Below are 21495 nucleotides of genomic sequence, written 5' to 3'. Positions count from 1 at the left end.
AACTTTATCATCTGTAGCTTTCCAATAACTATCTTTTGCTTTAAACAAATAGATATTTTAATTAGTATTTTTTTTTTCAGAAACATGGTTTTCTCTCCTCTTTTTCCCCATAGATTTATCAAAATGTAAATATCTGGATTGTTTCTTCCTTGAATCTAAATCCATGTGTACTCACAATTTTATAAATATAGTCACGTCTTATGACTTACAAATTATTACATTTACTGGAAGAACTATCAATAAGCATTTATTGATTAACCTTGGGGTATACTCTGCATACTATTATTTATTTAGCAATGTTAAAATAATTTTAGTGTTTTAGAAAGTATTATGTAACAAATATGAAAGAGCAAATGGGAACACTTTGCTGTAATGTAAATAGAAGATCAAAGTGGAGTTCTACCTTATACCTGCTGAAAAGCAGAAGCAGCTCTACTTAATAAATTTCTGGGTTTTTTTATGACCTTACTTCTACTGTTTATTAAAACATAACTTTGTATAAATGAGATAGAAAATGGATTCTTTAGTTGACTGAATACCTTTTGTTGAGACTGACTATGCTTTGATTCTTTCTGCAGTGGTTAAAAAATCCTGGCCCCCAACATGAGAAACGGACTTTGTTTGGGGACATGGTGTGCTTCTTGTTTATAACTCCATTGGCTACTATCTCCGGCTGGTTGTGTCTGCGGGGAGCAGTGGATCATCTGCACTTTAGTAGTAGGCTAGAAGCTGTTGGGCTCATTGCACTCACTGTCGCACTCTTCACAATTTACCTCTTTTGGACACTAGTAAGTAGTCTTTTGATTCTATTTACATTAGAGTATGATAAATCTTATAATGTTATTCTGGGAACATCTGGTGACAATTATTGTGTGAGAAAAGATCAGACTTCGTTATTTGAATAACAGCTTCATAATATATCTTGAAATCGTGATCGGGGTGATGGCCTAGAGGTGGAGCTCTTGCCTCGCAATCAGGAGGCTGTGAGTTCGATCCTAGATAGCAGCAGTTATTTCTCTCTCTGGGGACAATGAGTAATTGTCTACTGTGAACTCCACGTAGGTGTCAGGAAGTTCATCTGGCCAGTAAGTGCTCAGCTCCAATCAGTTCCCCTGACCTCACACTGAAGCAGGGTCATTAAAAGAATATATATATATAATTTGTTTTCGTAGATTTTCACGGGTGTAGGTATGCTGGTTTTGTTGTATTCGGGTCTTTTCCCATGTAAGGTTGAGATTGTCTTTGCAACGTTTTGGCAGGATCACACCTGCCATCTTCAAGCTGTGGGCTTAAAAACAACAAAACCAGCATATATATATATATATATATATATATATATATATATATATATATAGATAGATAGATAGATAGATAGATAGATAGATAGATAGATAGATAGATAGATAGATAGATAGATGATAGATGATTGATAGATAGATAGATAGATGATAGATAGATAGATAGATAGATAGATAGATAGATAGATAGATAGATAGATAGATAGATAGATAGATAGATAGAGAAATCAATAGCGCACACACAAAATTTGGTTCTTTTAGGTTGGATCTAGAATGGTTTGCATTCCCGTAGTTTCTCTTAGAATGTTGTTGGCTGATGGAAATGGAGAGAATTATTTTGTAACAATCTCTCTCCATCTACCTTTCCACTGTTCCACAACATAATCTTGGAAATGATAAAGACTTCAGAATGAGGATATATTTAACAAAAAGTATCTCTTCCCTTTCTACCACAGAAATGGTCTGTGGGTATTAGATGTCTTGTTTAGATCAAAAGGTCTTCCATCAGTAGACAGATGGCCTTGGATCCAAGCCAGTATTTGGAATGGCATAATATGAAGAGACTTTAGCCAAACTGCAATGAGTAGATGGGGGTGGGGGTGGGGGAATCTTGGTGAAATAAATCAGTGCAGGGAAAATAGGCAGCAAAATATGTGCAGACATCATCAACCTCATATCTATGCAGCAAGTAAAAAAATAAACCGATTCCCTTTCCCTTTTGGCACTAATAATGGGCAGATTGAAGCTAATGCTCTGAAATCTTACCCAGCATGCTTTTTTTCTCTCTTAGGTTGTTGTCGTTTGGGCCACATTAGAGAGAGATTCATTTTATACAAGCCTGCTTCTCTCTCTAATGTGATTTGTGTGAGACACCTGCATTTACCTCCAGACAGAAACTTGAGACATTGTTCATTTTTCCTAAATAAGCTTTTGTGGACATTGTTCAGGACTAACCAACTATAGTGCTCTGAACAAGCTATAGTGGGAAAGATCTGAGCTGTCTTTTTCCTTTGGTATTGGTAATAAGAAGCATTTTTCAAGGCTCAGTAGATTTCAGAATAACAAGTCTGGAGCTTCTAGTTAAACCTGAGTGAGAAAGCTATGTTTGACACCACCAAACAGTTTCTACCGTGTAACCTTGTACACTAATACATTTTGAAACACAAGCTGTCTTCCTTCCTCCAGACATCCAGATGTCTCAAATATGGAGGAAGAATTGAGAATGTGATCCTTTTAGAATGGTTGAATTACTTAAAATGGGCTGATAGATTTTCACTGCTAAAGAAGTGAGAAGAGAATGCAGTCAATCTTCCCAGTTGAAAAACATCTGCAGCAAAGACGCAGTGGTTCCTTGTAGCAGAGATGCATTACGTCCACAGATGCTTTCAGAAAGAAAATAAAACCAGTTCTTTACTTATGTCCTCTATCATGAAATGCCATTACAGGGTAGACGTTTTTAGTCAACATCGCTTTCAAGTTGAGTACACATACAGGGAAGATTAAAAAAGAAAAACAACTGCATCTAGAGCCATGACTCCCACTCATGCCAAAAGACTTTCCTTCCCTCTCAAATATGCTGCACTCTCCCCAGATATCTCTGCTGTGGTCCAGCAGCTATGAAGAACAGATTCCAGTGTACAGCTTCATGGGAGAAGGTATCCTTACTGCACAGACCTCATTAGACGTACGTTAGACTTGAAAAATACTAAAGAGAAATGCTCTCCTCTCCATAAAAAAGGAAACATGTTCTGCCTAATCTCCCTCCATAACAGAACCTACTTTCATTATTGTTTTCAGCACTGTGCAGCCACCAATCTACAAAAAATGGTGCTGTTATCTTGACGTATGATGGGAAGTCTTTATTGAAACAATCACTTTCATAATCTTCAACAGCAAGGAATGGTGGTCAATTATCATCTCTCTCTTGCTTCTCGGTTATTCCCTGATATTCATGTAATTTATATTTATGATATTTATGATGTAAACTAACTTCCGCTCATCTGCTTTCTCCTTTCCTTATATCTGGCTGCCATTCTAAATATCCTTAGTTGGGACTAAGCTTCATTAAGCTTAAAGAAACTTACATCTCAGTGGAAGTGCTGGATTCCCCCCCCCCTTTTGTTCATTCTTAATTATTTTCCTTTGTTCCTGTGCATACCTCCTAATTCCTTAGTTTTCTGAAATTTCTATTTGACTGTACTGTTATTAATATATACTATCTTTGGAAGGTCATCAACTTTTTGATACTTGGTGTTTGCAGTATTCTCTAGTCTGAGAAGAAAGCTGAAAATAGGTTAGTTTGATCCCAAATAATACGCTCCATCTTTAATTTCCACTTTTGCTCTCAGCAGTTCTTGTACTGTCTAGAATTGAGAGCACTGGAATGAAAAAGATAGGGTACATATTTGGTTGGTCTGGTTCTATGTTTTTATTACATTGCTTTTCAGTCCTATTATGGTTTCTTTATCAAAACTGCATCCACTTTAGCATTTACAATACAATACAATAGTAGAGTTGGAAGGGACCTTGGAGGTCTTCTAGTCCAACGCCCTGCCTAGGCAGGAAACCCTATACTGTTTCAGACAAATAGCTAAATTTATTTTAAGAACCTTTGAATAAGATGAATATTCCTGCTGGAAAAAGGAATTAATTGTCAGCACATCTGGATCGGGGTGGGTTGCTGCCGGTATTACTACCAGTTTGCAACACACACGCTCGCTTCACTCATATGCGCGCCAGACATGTGTGTGCGCTGTTCAATGTACATTGTTCTTTGTGCATGCGCAGAACAATTTACAGTGAACTGCGTATGCGCAATTACTAAAAACCAAAAATGGCAACAGCCCAGTGGCGGCAAGGGAAACGATTCAGAGGCATGGCAGGCCTGGGTCACTGCAGGTTCTGCAACTCAGACCTGAATTCCACTACCAGTTTGGCCGAACTGAGCCGAACCGGGAGCAACCCACCTCTGTATAAATTAAAGCATTTCATATTAGATGGGCCACATTTGTTTTACTCAGCATATATCTATGCATATATTGTATCCAGGCATGCACATCATACACACTATAATTCAGCAAGAGAGATCATGCACCTTGGTGTTATTGCAACACACATGATATGGGTCTGCCTTCCAGGGCCTGCAGTTGGAAACTGCAACCGGTAGAGAATACAGCAGTCAGCCTCTTAACAAGAGAATCTTGTTATTGCAGAGTCTCTCCTATTCTGTGATCACTGCACCGGTTGCTATTAGTCTGAGCATAATGCTAATTATCACCCATAAATCCTTCTTCAGTCTAAACATCTAGGGAGGTTGTGCCCAAGGAATACAGATCAGAAGGCAGCTCTTCTCAGTAATAGTGCCACATTATTTATGTATTTGTTTATTAAATTTATATCTTGCCAACTTCAGGCAGACAAATGAAATTAAAACATCCATAAATATATTGCAAGTAAAACATGCAGGGTAAAAGGCATTGTGACAATAGTGTTAAGATGTTCACAAAGAAAAGAAATACTACTATTAAGTCAGTACTCGTATAAGAAAAGCTAAAGTTTGTTGTGAAAGATCACTAATAAGATTAAATTCAGCCAACAAAAACTCTTGGGGGGTGGGGAGCGGAAATTCAGTCTTTAAGACTTCTGGAAAGCCATCACAGTAGGAACAAGTATAACACTGTCAGGGCTGCTGTTCTGTAAGTCCCGGAATGGAAATACAGATTCTCTGAGGTTTTTCCGATCTATGATGAACATACAGGATGGCTCAGTTTAGTTGAGAAATGTGTGCCTCGTCCCTTCTCTTCTGGCATTTTGAAGGGCACTAGAAACCATTTTCTTTGGCCCCTCAGGAGAAATTATGGCAGTCATCTAGAATTTTTTTTAAAAAAAAAAATCTTTGAGGAGCATTATTAATTATCTACTACGGTATATACCCAAATACATTTAGATTCAAGGTGGTAAAGAAACAAATGTTTGTTAAATTAATAAAATGTCTATTTAAATCAATTGATTTGTACTAGTGGAAACTGCTCAAACTAATTTTTGAATAGTTTTTGACTGGAAACTTCCTTTAGTTTCAATAAAATTAATGTAGGTTATTTTCGTATATGCACGGTCAGTCTTCCAGAAAAAAATGGCACACAAAATTCTACTGTCTAAAATAATAAGCCGCCTATATGAATATCTTTCTCATTACTTATATTATCCAGTACTGCTGTTCTCCTGATATGCTGCTACAGAAAAAAATGTACATTATAAATGCCAATTTAGATAAACAATATATGATAAACTGAAAAGAACAGATTTTAAAAGTTATATATCCCAAAATTATATTTCATATTATGAAGGATGTAGGGAAATATATTTTCTGAAAAGTATGCCGTGACCATATTTTATTGCCTCTTAATTGCTACCCAAATAAATATGCATGTTAAGTTATACTTGGAGAGCTGAATCCAACATCCCATGGGTGTCCTTTTAATCCAGCTTTGAGAATTTCCTTTTGCTGTCCCTCTTCCTTTCTCAAATCTCCTTAGGAAAGTTGTGAGGTTTGGGAGACACCAATGATGGTTTTATTTAATGATAGAGATCTTGATTTGCAAACTTCAGTACTGTGATAATTAAAAGTGCCTTTCCTCCAAGAGTATTGTTTTACACATACATGGGGAGGTGATAAGCCTAAACCAAACATGGCCTCCCATCATTGAATTGAATATACAGTTTCAGGGGCATGGTAGGTGTATGTTTTATATTGCTTGCCAGATGGGAGAACCTTTCTTATCCTCTTATGACTTCAGTAGGAATGGACTAGATTAATGAGGAAATGTGCTCTCAGAGAAGAGATTCAGTTTCAATGTCTAACAACAGGGCTTCAGTGTAATAGTAGATGATAGAGAGAGAGGGAGAGATTAAATCCCAATCCATTTTCTATTCAGCCAATTGCCTCCTAACAGTTTTGCAATATGCTTGAATTATACTTCATTACATCATGCTAGGACCCCAAATCATGATTTTTTTTTGTTAACACAATAGCATATGACAGAGAATTGGATTTTAAGTTCTAGTTTGATATTGATTCAAGCTGCTGGTTTTCAAATATGATTCTAATAGTTGTAGTTTCTTAGTAGCCTTATTGCAGTTTATGCTACCACAAGTTAAGGGTTTAAAATGTATCCAATATGCAAGCTGCATCCAGTTAACAGAACCTGATACATCTCATAGTACATAATGCTTGACCAAATATACTCACCTAATTAAAACTATATTTACAATCTTTGCTTATGGCATAATTTGGCTTTGAAACTTTACCAGATAGTCAAGAATTCCAGAGGTGTTGAGTGTTGTGATGTACAGTGCTGTGGTATATTACATGTTGTTGATTGATACATTGTGTTTCATAAGATATACCTCAGGGCAGTTATTATCATTTTTTTCCACATTGGCCTTCATATTAAGCCATGTATAAACCAAACTCTGCCATCTGGGTGAGTAATGCTGCTGTATCTCAATAATGTAAGAGTTTAGTGAGCTATTATTTTGAGAACAGAGATCCATACATTTCAAAGGAGCTATTTTCTGTCATTCCTAAATAAGACCCTGTCTCTCTCAAAGACTGTGATTAGTCCTTTAAATGAATCTAAGCATTGTTTTCATCAATGAACAAATCTCATCTCTGTTCTGGACAGGAAGTGTCCTGGATCCAAGTTTCTGTTTTTTAAAAAAATGATGAAGAGCAGATCCTGCTTTCACATTGAGTTTGAGTTTTATAACTTATAAATGTACACAAATGTTTAGTCAAAATGTTTTTTTTTTGAGAAACCCCAGAGATTTAGAAATGGTTGTGAGATTTACACAATTTTGCTATCCACTAACAACATTGCAAACTGTTCACAGAAGACTTTCCTTACAAAATGCAAAGTTGAGCTTCTGAGTTTCAGTAGCCAACATAGCTTAGGCATTGGCTGAAGGCAAGAACTCATTGTAAACAGCCCGTTAGGCTTAACTAGGCTATTTATTGATGTGTTTGTCATATATAAGAATTGCCCATCTCTCCCTTACAAAAGGACTCTGACCAGTGGGCAATAAAATATCAAAAGCATAAAAAACAGTATGCAAAATTTAAGAGGCAAAGAATGTTAAAAATTGATTAAAGGGTGTGGGGAAGGCTTTCAGAGCACCAACTAGCCTGACAGTTGTGTGCTCATCTAGGCGCCCCAAGGAAGGCCATAGAACCATGTTTTCAGGCCCTTCTGGAAAGCCAGGAGACTGTGGCCCTGCCTCACCTCCAGAATGAGTGTTCCACAGGGCAGAGGCAATGACAGAGAAGGCTCTCTTCCTTGGCCCCACCAGTCGGAATTCTTTGGCTGACAAAATCCACAGTTTATCTTCCCTGCCTGACTAAGTGGAGTGGGCTTGAAGTAATGGGACCATTTTATCCTGTGAAAAATTCCTCAAATATTCATTGAGAACCAGGCTTACAATGATAAAAAAATGCTAAAAGGGACCTATCCTTTCTATAATCTCTAGGAAAGAATCTTAGTAACCTAAGGAGAAGCCCATAAATGTAGATAGCCTCTGATGATATTGTGCCACTAGTGGTCATGAGTAATGAACACAGAACACAGGAAATGGCATCATGGAATCTGCCTACTATCCCTCTGTCACCACTATTGCACATCCATTCAGGGTGAAGAATTTGAAAATCCAGTGGCCATTGTAAAAATGCTATCACAAGTGCTTGAAAGAACTCTGATCAATTAAATCTCATTATAAATGGGTTAGTAGATATATCACTTCCTAACTATATTGTCACTATTATCCTGATACATTGATCTGTCTGAAATAAAATTTGGCTATTTCCAAAGAAAGATGTTACCAAACATTACTGCATAATTCAAACACCAATCTGAAGAATGTTGCTCTATGCTTCGTTGCATAATAAAGTGATATATTTTTAAAAGGGATGGTACTCCAAACTATCAGCATTTTCTCTTTTATTAAAACTTAAGTTCAGATAAATGTTTTTAAATTCACTGAAATTATTTACAAAGTAATTCCAAATGGACTTATTACCAGGTATTTTTTAGCTCCGTTAGTTGCTATAGAAAAGGAAAATTAGATTAAATATTACAGAAGCAGATTGAAAAACTGGATTTTTAAATCCTTTCAAGACTTCCTTGAAGTGCATATTGAGTTGAGAAGAACTGGAGTTAAAAGAGAATCATTCAGGTTGAGGCACAATAATGCAAGTAATATTAAAAGGCCCTTGACTTTTCTTCTGAGTGTGTTTTTCTGGTCATCTTAACTGTAAATTCTTCTCTTTATTTTCCTGCAGGTATCCTTTAGGTATCACTGTAGATTATACAATGAATGGCATCGGACCAATCAAAGAGTTATCCTTCTCATCCCAAAGTCTGTCAGCATCCCTTCTACCCAGCAATCCTTGCTGGGCCTGCATTCAGTCAAAAGGAACTCAAAAGAGACCATTGTCTAATTGTGATAATCTTTTCCAGAGGCCATGAACTACATATGGTAGCATCATAGTTGGAAAGACACATTTTGTAGAAGAAAAGACATGACTGTTGCAATTTAAATCATGGATGTTGCAATCATATGATATTTGCTAAGCTGCCAAACATGTCTAAAATTTAGCAGATACTGTATGGAATTTTCCAACACATGTTGATAGCTGCATCACTAGGGATGCAACTCTTTTCTAATTGTGATTAAAAACTATGATGGCAAACACTGCAAAATATGTGAATTGTATTATTTCTGAAACAGGTCCAGTCATCTTCTAGGCTGTATTCTCTCTTCCTATATCTAGACTAATTAAGGAGAATTGGAGGCTGCTTTAAGATGACATGAGTATGTGAGAGAGAGAGCACATGCATACAAAACCTATTCGTCACACAGCCACACTAGGTCTAGAGACAGCTAAAAGAAAAATTCTCAGTGGAAGGCTAATGAAAAGTTTTATAGCTTAATGTCTTGAGAGAGAGAAAAAATGAAGGCTTTGTAATGACCTATTAAGCACAATCCCAAAATAAATGGAGCTCTGATATTTATGTAGTATATTTCCTCTTTCTCGGCTATACACCTCCTGTATATTGGAACTGCTACTCTCAGAGTTAACATTCTGCATTTATAACATTAGGAATGAATCAAGTTGGGAAAGTCTATTCTATACATTTCCAAACTCAATAGTGGTAACATTTCTTTTTGTTTTGTTTTGTTTTATTTTTGTGCTTTTGAGTCACTTTTTTCTCTTGGCAACTACATGGAGTAGACAAGGCTTCTTTAGTATGAGTAAATATAGGTCAGCCCTATATTTGGATATGTGGATCTCTTTTTATGTGTAAGTGTATCTTTCACTGCTATGATCAGTATATTCTCTTGCCCAGTTACATATATTCTGTTATTATTTATTTATTTATTTATTATTTATTTATTTATTATTTGTTTGTTTCTTAAAAACTTTTGCTTGTTCCCATTTTCATTACAACAGTAACCTTTGCAATGAGGAGAAGTAGGGAGGAGAATTCCAAAGCTTCTGCTAAACTGCAGAAGGGAGATGAACACGATCTGCCAAAACTCCCAAAGCCCTTTGATATGAATTTTTTTTATCTTCAGAATTTCCACCTTCGAGGGACCAGTTTCATATCAATCTGTAATGGTGAAGACTTGCAACCATGACTATAGACTAGAGCTGTTGTTTCCCTGCTGCAAAACACAGATGTCTGGAAAAAAAAACACCCCATCATTTCAGAAAGCAATTTTCTCAAGCGGAGAGGAAAAAGAAAGTGTATTGTGGAGAAATGATTGATTGAAATCGCAAGGAATTAGGTTGCGTCACAACAATGTTCTCTAAATTTAATTCCTAAATTTATTTTGTTAGGGGGACTTTTGCACAGATAATAAAGGACTGGCTCATTAGACATGTTCTAAGAAGCTTGGACTTGCCTTGCATTACAATGAGTAAAACTACAGCTTGGCTGGATTTGCAACCTGACAGATAAGTTTAGATGGAAACATCTAAGCCTTAACTTCTTTGTGCTTACCAGACTAAGACCTCTTTGTTAAAAATGTTTACAACCGCCTTATAATCGTAGCCAATTCCAATTTGGAATCTGAATGTTAAATTCTTCACTTCTTGGGTGGCATATCTTGGCATGATTGCCCTTTCCAAAGCATGACCGACAAAGGCATCATTTTGATCCATTATTTTTAGAATTAGGCTATCAAATGGACTTTTCTTACATCAGCAAATGTTCCTAGCACGTAAAATATTTGTTAATGAAAATACACTGCTGAATCATATTTCAGTAGAGGAAAACTCAACATTTGTCTCATTTCCTATGTTATGGGGTCAGGGGGAAATGAAGAGGATGTGCATTAAAGCAATTACAAAGACTTTAAATGGATTACACAACTGTTCTTTGTTAACTAGTAGAATTGAGTCCCACCATATGCAGATTCCAGTCTACATCTACTTCTAGATATGATTGTAGCCATCACACAACACACAGGTGCAATCTACCAGAGTGCATTGCAAACTACAAAAAACTCCACACACCCTCACTCTTGGAAAATAAGCACACCCACACACCCAAGGCACATACGCCTAACTTTTATGCTTTTAAGTTTACATGGGGAGATGGTTTTTTGCAGGGCTCAGTGATGGGAAAAGATCTTTCTGTTGTTGGTAATGACCAAAAAACAGCCTCTGCATTCATCTGTTCAGTTGCATCTGATTCTTATAGTTTAGTAAAATTAAATGAGCAAATAGAAGTGGCTCTGCTTAAAAGAGCTACTTCACAAAGCAGAAGAAACTGTGAAAGAGCTGTAAACTTGGTGAGCGACAATCAAATTGAGATCATAGGAGGTCAGGACAAACGGCATAAATACAAGTAGATGTTAAATTGTGTTGTCAATACTTTAGAGATTAGCCTGTGCACAGCTCCCAATTGACCTTAGAACTCTGACCAGCTGCCTTTCTGTGCCACCTAGTCTGTTTTTTTCCTTTAGCATTACTTCTTTTTAGTGCTCAGCAGTGAACACATACTGCAGGTCTTTGGGGGGGAGGGGTATCTCATTGGAACAGACATAAGAGTAAGTATTGGATGGGGTACACGAGAAAGAAAAGTAAGGAAAGTTCCACAATGCAGGAAATCTCTTCATCTCTTTGGTTTTTATCGAAGCTATTTCAATGATTTTTGAACATGATTCATGAATATTAAGCCATGTACATACATGCTATGTATTAATTTTTTTAAAAAAATAATAATTATTATTATTATTATTATATTATTTATTATTTGTTTTTTTGTAAAAGAAAAAAGAAGAGAAAGGAGAAAAGAAAGAATTGATTAATAATAATAATAATAATAATAATAATAATAATAATAATAATAATAACAACAACAACAACAACAACAACAACAACAGTCACTGGCCATTATGTAAAAAATATGGTTTACCTGTATCCAGAAAGTCATGGGAACATAAAGTGGAAAAAGCTATCGAAAATGAGAAGAACTTGTGGGACTTTCGAATACAAACAGATCGTCATTTGGAGCACAACACGCCAGATATCACAGTTGTAGAGAGCCGAAGGATAGAGTTTATTGATATCGCTGTTCCTGGAGATGCCAGAGTCGAAGAAAAAGAACTAGAAAAAATAATGAAATATCACGACCTGGCCATCGAAACTACACGGCTATGGATGAAGCATGTAACAGTGATGCCCTTTGTCATTGGGGCACTTGGCACCATGTCCAAGAATTTTATAAGATACATCAACAAATTGCAGCTTCCTGTAATAACACTAGCAGAACTGCAAAAAACTGTGCTACTCGGAACATCTTATATTTTAAGAAGGTACTTGGTTGATACCTAGGATGCTGGTAGCAAACCGTATCAACCATTAGCACCAGTCAATGGTATTTGTGATGCATTTTTGAATGTTCAGTTGGCTGAATTTCATGTTTAATGAATAAAGTATATAACAACAACAACAATAACATCATAAAAGCAGTAAATATCTTGGATATACCTGTGATTTGATATTCTGCAGGAATAATTGACGGGACCCAGATGGAGTTGGACAATTTGGACAACCATTTTGAAGAAAGTGAACTGTGGATACGAACTTGCAAAGAAAGGACTGAAAGGATTTCGTACTTGGTATACATGGATGATTGGAAGCTGTTTGGTAAAACAAAAGCTGAACTATTTTTATTAATTGAAAGCACAAAAGAATTTAGTCAAGACATTGGCATGCAGTTTGGAATTGACAAATGTGTAACAATGGCAATCAAAACAGGCAAGGTCATAGAAGATGATGGAATAGAACTTGAGAATGAAGAAATGATAAATGCAGTAAAACTAGAAGTTACAAGTACTTGGGGATTTTAGAGGTCTCTGACTTAATGCATAATAAAGTCAAGGAATCAACTTCAGCCAACTACATTCAATGAATTTGCAAAATATTAAAGTCCAAATTGAGTGGAGGAAACATCATAAAAGCAATAAATACCTGGGCTATACCTGTAATTCGATACTCTGCAGGAATAATTGACTGGACCCAGATGGAGTTGGACAATTTGGACAGAAAAACAAGGAAGCTTATGACAATGTATCATGCTTTGCACCCTAAAAGTGAAATATTGTATCTACCAAGAGCAGAGGATGGTGGAGGACTCCTACAAGTAAAGCAGACTGTGGAAGAAGAAAGACACAGCTTGAATGATTACATCCAGAAAAGTGAAGAACCAATGATTAAGGAAGTATATAAAGGAGGCCTTTTGAAGACAACTAAGTTAAAAGCTGAATATAAGAAAGAATCAATTGAGAAGCGAGCTGAAAATTGGAAAAGCAAAGCTATGCATGGCCAATACTTGAAAAGTATTGAAGGCAAAGCTGACCAAAAACTAACTTGGAACTGGTTATGATTAGAAGTACTGAAAACAGAAACAGAAGGCTTTATTTTGGCAGCTCAAGAACAAGCCTTAGCCACAAATTACATGAAAGCAAAAATTCAGCATGTTACCATCAATAGCAAATGTCGCCTCTGTAATGAGAAAGATGAGACTTGATCAGTTGGTGCAGCAAAATTTCACAAACTGACTATCTACCATGCCATGACTGAGTTGCTAAGATAATTCACTGGAAACTGTGCCAGAAGTTTGAATTTGAGTACAACAAAAACCACTGAGACCATCAGGTTGAGAAGGTTTTAGAGAATGAAGAAGTCAAGATCTTGTGGGATTTTAGAATTCAGACTGACAGGCACTTCATCCACAACACACCTGTTATAACAATAGTTGAAAAGAAAAAAAGTTCGGTTCATTGACATTGCAATACCTGGTGATGCGCGAATTGAAGATAAGCATCAAGAAAAAAAAATTACAAAGTACCGAGACTTGCAAATTGAAGTTGAGTGACGGTGGAAAAAGAAATTGTGTGTTGTCCCAATTGTAATTGGAACCCTTGGAGGAATACCTAAAGGGCTACCTCCTATTTGGAAAATCTAATTTATCGAACTTGAACATTCTGATTCTACAAAAAACCACCCTACTTGGAACAGCTTATATCCTCCGACGTTACCTTAGCAGTTCCTATGTCTTTTGTTAGGACTCGAGCTGTTGAGCTACCAACCAGCCCCAAAGGCTGTGAATCTCACTAAAGATTAACATTATCATCATCATCATCATCATCATCATCATCATCATCATCATCAGTCCTTGGTTAGGACTTGAGCTGTTGAGCTACTAACCAGCCCCAAAGGCTGTGAATCTCACCAGATTAAACACATAATACAAAGCAATTATTGTGCAGTTAGTGTTCAGTATATTGATTATGAGAATTTAGCCTTAAACAAAATACATAATTTTTACATTAAAAGAAAATATTTGAATCTCTGAACTAAGTGGAGTAATCATTGTTATTTTAAAAAACAAAGAAAAAAACTGCTAAAAAGTCTCAGATAAATATTGTAGTTCCTAATTTCTCTTTTGCTGTATAATAGTCAACCCTTTAGACTAGAGCTATTCAATCAATTGTAAAAAGAACTCATATTGACTAAACCAGTGGTAGTCAACCTGGTCCCTACCGCCCACTAGTGGGCGTTCCAGCTTCCATGGTGGGTGGTAGGGGTTTGCTGTAACTCTGCTTTATAAATTTTATAAAGTAAAGTTACTTCCCTACTTTATAAATCACCATTACTGTGGAACCGGTGGGCGGTTAGAAAATTTTACTACTAACAGAGATACAAAAGTGGGTGGTAGGTATAAAAAGGTTGACTACCCCTGGACTAAACCAACACATTTCTTTCTTGTTCAGAATAACCTTCCTTTAACTCAAAGTTCCTCTATAACTCCTCTATAACATGTTCAAAATGTTCCACCAACCCAGTTCATATCTCCCCCACAAATTTAAGTCAACGCAAATTAATTGACCAGAGCTATGGAAGGTGATGCAAAAATAACACTATATCCAAGGGTGGGTTCCTGTACTGGTTGGTACCGGTTCGCTTCACCCGCGCTTTGCCTCTGACTATCTCTCCTCATTTTTATTTTATTCATTGTTCCAATGATGATCGCAGTTTGGGAAAACTATCCAATGCAGTGTTCAATACAGGTAGTCCTCCACTTGCAACAGTTTGCTTAATGACTATTCAACGTTAGAATGGAACTGAAAAAAGTGACTTACGACCATTTTTCATATGACCATTGCAGCATTCCCATGGTCACATGATCTACATTCGGATGCATGACACATGAGTCACATCACATTTGCAGTGTCCAAGGGTCATGTGATCCCCTTTTGCAACCTTCTGACAAGCAAAGTCAATGGGGAAGTCAGATTCATTTGACCGTGCTACTAAATTAACAACTGCAGTGATTCAGTTAACAAATGTGGCAAGAAAAGTTGTAAAATGGGGCAAAACTCGCTAAACAAATTTCTCACTTAGCAACAGCAATTTTGGGCTCAATTGTGGTCTTACGTTGAAGACTACCTGTAGATCTGGAAAGCCAAGTTGGGGAAGGATGCTTTAGAACTGTTTTTTTCAATCTTGGCAACTTTAAGATGTATGGACTTCAGCTTCAGCTTCCAAAATTCCCCAGCCAGCATGCTGGGAGTTGAAGTATACAGATCTTAAGAATGCCAAGTTTGAAAAATTCTGATTTAGAAAGATGTACCTTTGCACAAGATGGTATTTGTTTCAGAGGCATTCACCCAACCAGAGAAGCAGCATCAGCTTGCTGCCCTTTTCTCTGCTAGAGAGAACGTCCATTATAACTCAGGATCCTGACATAGAAGGTTGAACTGCAGGAACTTAAGTGTTCATCAAAACGACAAAAACTATGTCGTGCCATTGTAAGAAATGCACATGCAAAAGGGATGAATGGCACTTAAATTGTGCCACTACAATAGCTTTCATCATTGGTTTCCCCACCCCTCCTGCAGACCTGTGTTCATATAAGTGTTGGGCTTCTGCAGCTCTTTTCCAGCAGGGCCAGCTAACGTCCAGATCCGCTGTGGAGATAATGTTGCAAAAGCAAATCTGGACCATTAATACTGGAGCAGGCAGTTTTCCGTCTGCAAGTCGCCTCAGCTTTACTCACCTTCTGTTCTGAAATCAAGTTGCCAAATCGCTCTTCTACAGAAAAACAGCCCTTTGGCCCAAGGCTCCACAGACTCATGAAAACAACAAGGAGGAGGGAATATATCATGTAGATCATTATCCCATTGTTTTCAAGAGGCATACAAATCAATCTTTAAATTTGCTCCATATTTTTCCCCCCGTGTTCGTTTGCTGGATTTTTCTCCTCTCCTTTTTGAAAGTAGCGGTTGCTTGCACCTTTCTGGGCAAGTGACATTTCAGTATTTCTCTCAGATTTTTCAAATATAAAGCACATTGTGCAAAGTTCAGCCACATCACTATGTTGTGCCTTTAACTCTGGGAAGTAATTCATCTGGTCTTGAAAATTTAAGCTCAGAATGCAGTGATATTTGCATGCGTGTCAATCTCAAAATTCAAGCCTATTCTTCATCCTGCTTTAAACAATTAGAACACATAAGTTTTGTTTGAGAAGGGTTAGAACAGGTTTGCCAGGATGACAGCTGTACAATGTAGTATTGATGACAGGGTAATGGTTGAGGCTAAGCACTACTTAAAACTCTTCAAATTCAAAGACACTAAAGATATAACAAAGCAATTCTGATGATCAACGGAGCTGGAGATGAGAGGAAAAAATGAAAAATAAATATATATGTGGCATTATTGTCCTTAGTTTCTCATGTGGAAAAAAAACACCGTTGATTTGACTTGTTATCTAAATAACTCTGAATCGCAAGAAGATAGTTTTTAAAAAGCAAAAAACCTTTGAAATGTCTTTGTATATTAGTAACTCTAACCAACAACATAGTAATAAGCCTTTTCCTGGAGAACCAATTCTCTGTGCAAAACCACATTCTCGTTTTCCAGAATGAAGCCTACATACTCCAAGCATTTCACAATGTGCTAATATGAGTCTGAGGCAAGAAATAGGTTACACATTACAATTATGCAGCGAGAGAGAACCTCTGGGATATTTGTTAAATGGTAGTTACTCATGCGCACCCAAATGCTATTTGGACTTCAATGTCACTTCAATGCCACTCAAATGTTTGATTCAATATTATAATAGAGGGAGGCATCACAACAGCAAATTATTTATTTATATATCAAAAGAGCATTGGAGCTAGAGATACACAAAGTTAGCTTCAAGAAGGCCCCTTAGCAATATTTACTACAGTGTGTATGAATAAACATTTGTAATGCATTAAAGCCCTTTAAGTTTAGCTTTTCAAAAGAATTTATGTCTTGTTAGCTTTGGAAAGAAAAGCTCTACTTTTCAATATGTTTCTCCCCTTCTGCAGTTTATATTAAAGAGTTTCATTCTGTAGCACCTTTTAACTAAAGTAGTTTTCTGATAGATTTGTTATCATTTGAGAAGTTATTTTTAAATAGGAGATGCACAATGTCAAGATAAATCCATTTCTTGCACTTCTAAAGAAGTGTTTTTCTGGAGCAAACAGCTTAAAAGCAATTAAAGAAAATGACTATATTTCTTTCAAACTTTTCCTATTCATTATTAAAATGCAGGCCAAGCTAATTCTGGTGAGAAAGGAAACAGATAGGCTAGCAGGCTTTATGACCTTAGAGTATTACAGCAGAATGGGGTTTACAGATTTGGGAAAAAAATATTTGCTTTTTATTAATATCCCCAGATAAAGCAATTGGAAATATACACATAATAAAATAAAAGCAACAAAATAAAAGTCCTACCAAGTGGATATGAAAAAAAAAACTGGAAAAAACTAAGAATGAGAGAAATATATTGCATAGCATCTACAAAGGGAAAGAATCAACACAAAGAATGTAGTATATAAAAAAGCACAGAATGGTTAAGATTTAAAAGGAAGGCAAATGAGTTTGACAGAAATAATTATTTTGAAAATAATGAAAGGTAAACAAGAAGTTTTCACCAGTGTAATTAAAAATAAAACTGATGAAATGATTTGGGTGGAAACTGAAGTAAGAGAATGCTAGGACCATGTAATGTAACTGTTAATATTGAACAGAAATGGATGAAAAGGAAGCCATGTGTACAATGAGAATGTTGAAAGATGTTAGTGTGGATGGTGTAATTAGAGAAATGTTAAAAGCCAGAGGTAGTTTGCTTATGTACAGGCTGCCTTTGATTAGACTGCATCTCTATTTGACAATTGGAAGAATAATATTGCTCCACAGTATTAAGAAAAAGGTAGCAGTATTAAGGGAGAATTTGTTAAAGATGGCTGGGAAGATTTGACAGCTTTGAAAGACTTATGATCATGAGCAAAAAAATGGCAAGTGGACTATTACCTTTACCCTGGGCAATCAAGGAGATTCATACTACATTTTTGATCTTCAGCAGTTAAGCACCACTGTACATTCAGATTTCTTTTCAGTTCCTTTTTGATGGACATTCAGACCAAATTCTACTCTACTCTAATTAAATCTGAACACAGCCGTATGCTTTTTAAAATTCTCCCTGTGCTAATTTTTGCATTCCTTCAGCCGGATATCTTTTTTTTTCATTTGCTTTTTAGCGGTAGGCAGATGAATGACATTTCATAAGTAAAGAACTAGGGACCACTGCAGTGCCTTCTCATGACAGACTCATAGAATTTATGTAAAATCTGCTAAATTTGTAGTTCAGTACAGTAGTTTCAGATATCATTTTTACAGAGTATACTTTGCCTGAATCTGGACAGATACATATTCTTTATAATAAAGTATGATCCTGCTTCCACTGAACTATTTGGCATTTTAAACTTTAATATAATGCACACATATCCATGACTGCCAAATGTTTAACACATTTTTCTGCCTCTTTCACACGACAAAGTTCCTATTTTTTCCCCTTCCACTTCAGCAGGCTTAGGATGTGAAGTTAGCCATACAAATATTTAATGTCTGAACAGCAAAAGGCAGACTCCTGGACACTCACCTTGGCTGGGGTTCATTTGCTGCTCTGGAATCCACATTTAAACTTTTTTCTCATAAAATCAGAGAATAACAGAAGCCTAATAAGTCCCTTTATTTCAGTGTACCTTTCAATCTGGAAAGAATTTCAAATTCCATTAAGAAGTAATTCATACTCTAAGCCGATATGAGGTTCAGATGCTTCAAATTGTCTTATCTCTTAATGTCTGAAAGATGAACTTTATGCAGAACATCATAAATCCAGCAACAGAAAGGTGAAAAAGTAAGGAGTAGCATTTGCCCTCCTTGTTGGATGGAAATTTTATGTCGCCAGTAAAAAACTAAGAGCGCTCCGGATTCTAACATGCCACCAGTTCAGCCTCCATTATATCCAATGTCAAAAACAGCTTTTCCTGGGGCATGGGAAGGACGAGGTAGACAGATCAAACACAATATTCAATTCTAACCATTGCTGAGAGATATCTGAAGAATCTCCTGTTTAATAACACATCGTCCTGTGGAATTTCCATTTTTAAAAGGGCATTTCTCACAGTATCATTTCAGAGTAGCTTATTACAAATTGCCCCAAAATGTTTTTCTGTGTTAAGATTGTCAGGGTACATGTTAACAAATTAACTTCCTCCAAAGTTTCTCCTTTCCTTCTTGTGGATGAGACTGTCCACCGGGAAAGTGTAATCTTAAATACCCTTAAAACTGGAGAATTAACTGGAGAAGGTAGAATTTATACTGTAGTTCAAACTCTTGAACTCTGAATTTCCACTGTTAAGATCCTAAGTTTCCCATAGTGTATATAAAGTCAAATATTTTAGATCTTTTAGATTATCTAATTAAGACAACCTATATTACAAGGACTCCACTATATAACACCAGAGAATCCAGGTTGCTGGCAAAGATTGATTGCCCAAATATTAGGAAACTATTTTCTCATAAAGCATCTTTCATATTTATCAGAGTCCAATCTCCTTTGGGCATTGAACAAATGTTCTTTGTTCACAGCCTACAACTATATGCATCAACTTGACATTTTAGGTAAGAATACCTATGCTGTGTTCACGAACTGAATTGATCCTTCTCCCATAATTCTGTTCAGGAAAAACAAAATGTTTAGAACAAATGATTACATTTATTAATATTTAAAAGAATGAACTAACAATTAATTATCCCAGAATAATTTTACTGTTGTATGGATTTTTTCCCCATTATGTATCTCATCATCTCTCAAATCTTAACTTTCTATTCTCAGGCTGTGCAAATGACTCTCCTGTGTTGCACCTTCTGCTTGAATGCGGTCTTTTGTGCCAAGAACTGGATTGGATGAGATCAGAGCATCCAAAAACTGGGGACTCTCTTTCCACAGCCATTTTGTTTGCTGCAATGGCCCCCATGGTAGTTTTAATCTATCCTAAGTGCTACCTGACAACCTGGCCAGAGTTAAGTCCTATTACTTAATGCCACCCAGGCTTCTTCCTGGAAAGGGTATGCTGTGTCATGGAGCTGGTTCTCCATGGCCACTGCAGGGAGTCCAAGCAATGTATTTCTTCTGCTTGCGAATTATATCCTGCCTTTCATTTAGCTCAAGGTGGCACATGCTTCCTCCTGTTTTTTCCTCACAACAGCAAACATCTCTTGAGAGGCCAGGCCATGCTGCCTGCCTGAGGAAAGTATAGATTTCTAGCACCAGGATCCAGACTAATGATCCCAGGAAATCAAGAAACCACCAATCATGGAAGAGAGGAAAAAGTGAGCCAAGGCAATTGATTCTGGCTGAGATACTTTGGGCTACACTCTAGAGTGGGTTCTGACTGATGCAGGTGTTGTAGTAAATGGAAAAGCTTTCACAGCTCAAAGTAGTGACAGCAAATCCAGTTTTGGCCTCTGCATATCCACAATTCCTGGAAAATCATGTTCCTGCTTTGGACAAGCCACATTTCACTTATCCCTGTCTGTCGGACCCCAACACATATTCATTTATTTTAGGTGGTCATAGCACCACGCTATTTGAGAACTCCTGATGTAATTCCTTGAAGGACCCTGGCTGTTCAAGTTATGTATGGAAAGGTAATCAATAAATTCCCAGCCCATTTTCAACATTGAGCCAAGGATTTAATACATATGAAATTATTCTGCTCTTTCCAAACTCTGTAGACCGCATTTTGCCTGATTAGAAGTGCAATCAAAATGTTTCACCTGAGAAGTCAGTGTGCTAAGTTCAACATAGATTTTACTTAGTAATGGATTTTGAATTCCATTAGGTTATCAGAGCTTATAGGAAAATTCCGGAATTGTACATTAGTCTTATCCAGAGCTATTCAGCTTAATAGCCAATGTTGAAAGTAAAATACTCACTAAATATTTTATTCATTAAAAATACATCAGAAACTAGTTTTCTGATCAGCTTTTTAAATGGTAAATGCACTATTTGCATTCTTTCCAAATGTTTCTTGTCTGTGACCACTTACATAATGAGCATTTCTTTTAATTTGCCCTTTATCTAGTTCCTTGGATTTGAAATAGCACTGTTATGCTCTGAGCAAGAACAAACTCTGTTTCCCCCGCTTTGAATCGTCAATGAACACTCTAATAGCAAGACTCCCATCTTGTGGCTGATTATAGTATTGTAACATGATAACCACAACAGAATCTTTGGCATTTGCAACTCTT

The 21495-nt window shown here is 36.6% G+C and overlaps 1 protein-coding gene across 3 annotated transcripts in view; it reads left to right on the top strand.

Annotated features, from left to right (window-relative positions):
* MARCHF3 (membrane associated ring-CH-type finger 3) overlaps positions 1–9052 on the top strand; it is a 124374-nt gene extending 115322 nt beyond the window's left edge. For all 3 annotated transcript variants that reach the window (XM_081941129.1, XM_081941128.1, XM_081941127.1), the window contains 2 exons: positions 579–788; positions 8632–9052. In XM_081941129.1, coding sequence (XP_081797255.1) covers positions 579–788; positions 8632–8790 — 369 coding nt within the window. In that variant the 3' untranslated portion in view covers positions 8791–9052. The remainder of the gene's footprint in view (positions 1–578; positions 789–8631) is intronic.
* The last annotated feature ends 12443 nt before the right edge of the window (positions 9053–21495 follow it).

This window comes from Natrix helvetica (assembly GCF_964273705.1).
Source record: "Natrix helvetica genome assembly, chromosome: 2".
Lineage (NCBI taxonomy): Eukaryota > Metazoa > Chordata > Lepidosauria > Squamata > Natricidae > Natrix > Natrix helvetica.
Note: the sequence above shows the minus strand (reverse complement) of the source record. Positions and strands in the feature narration are given on the sequence as shown.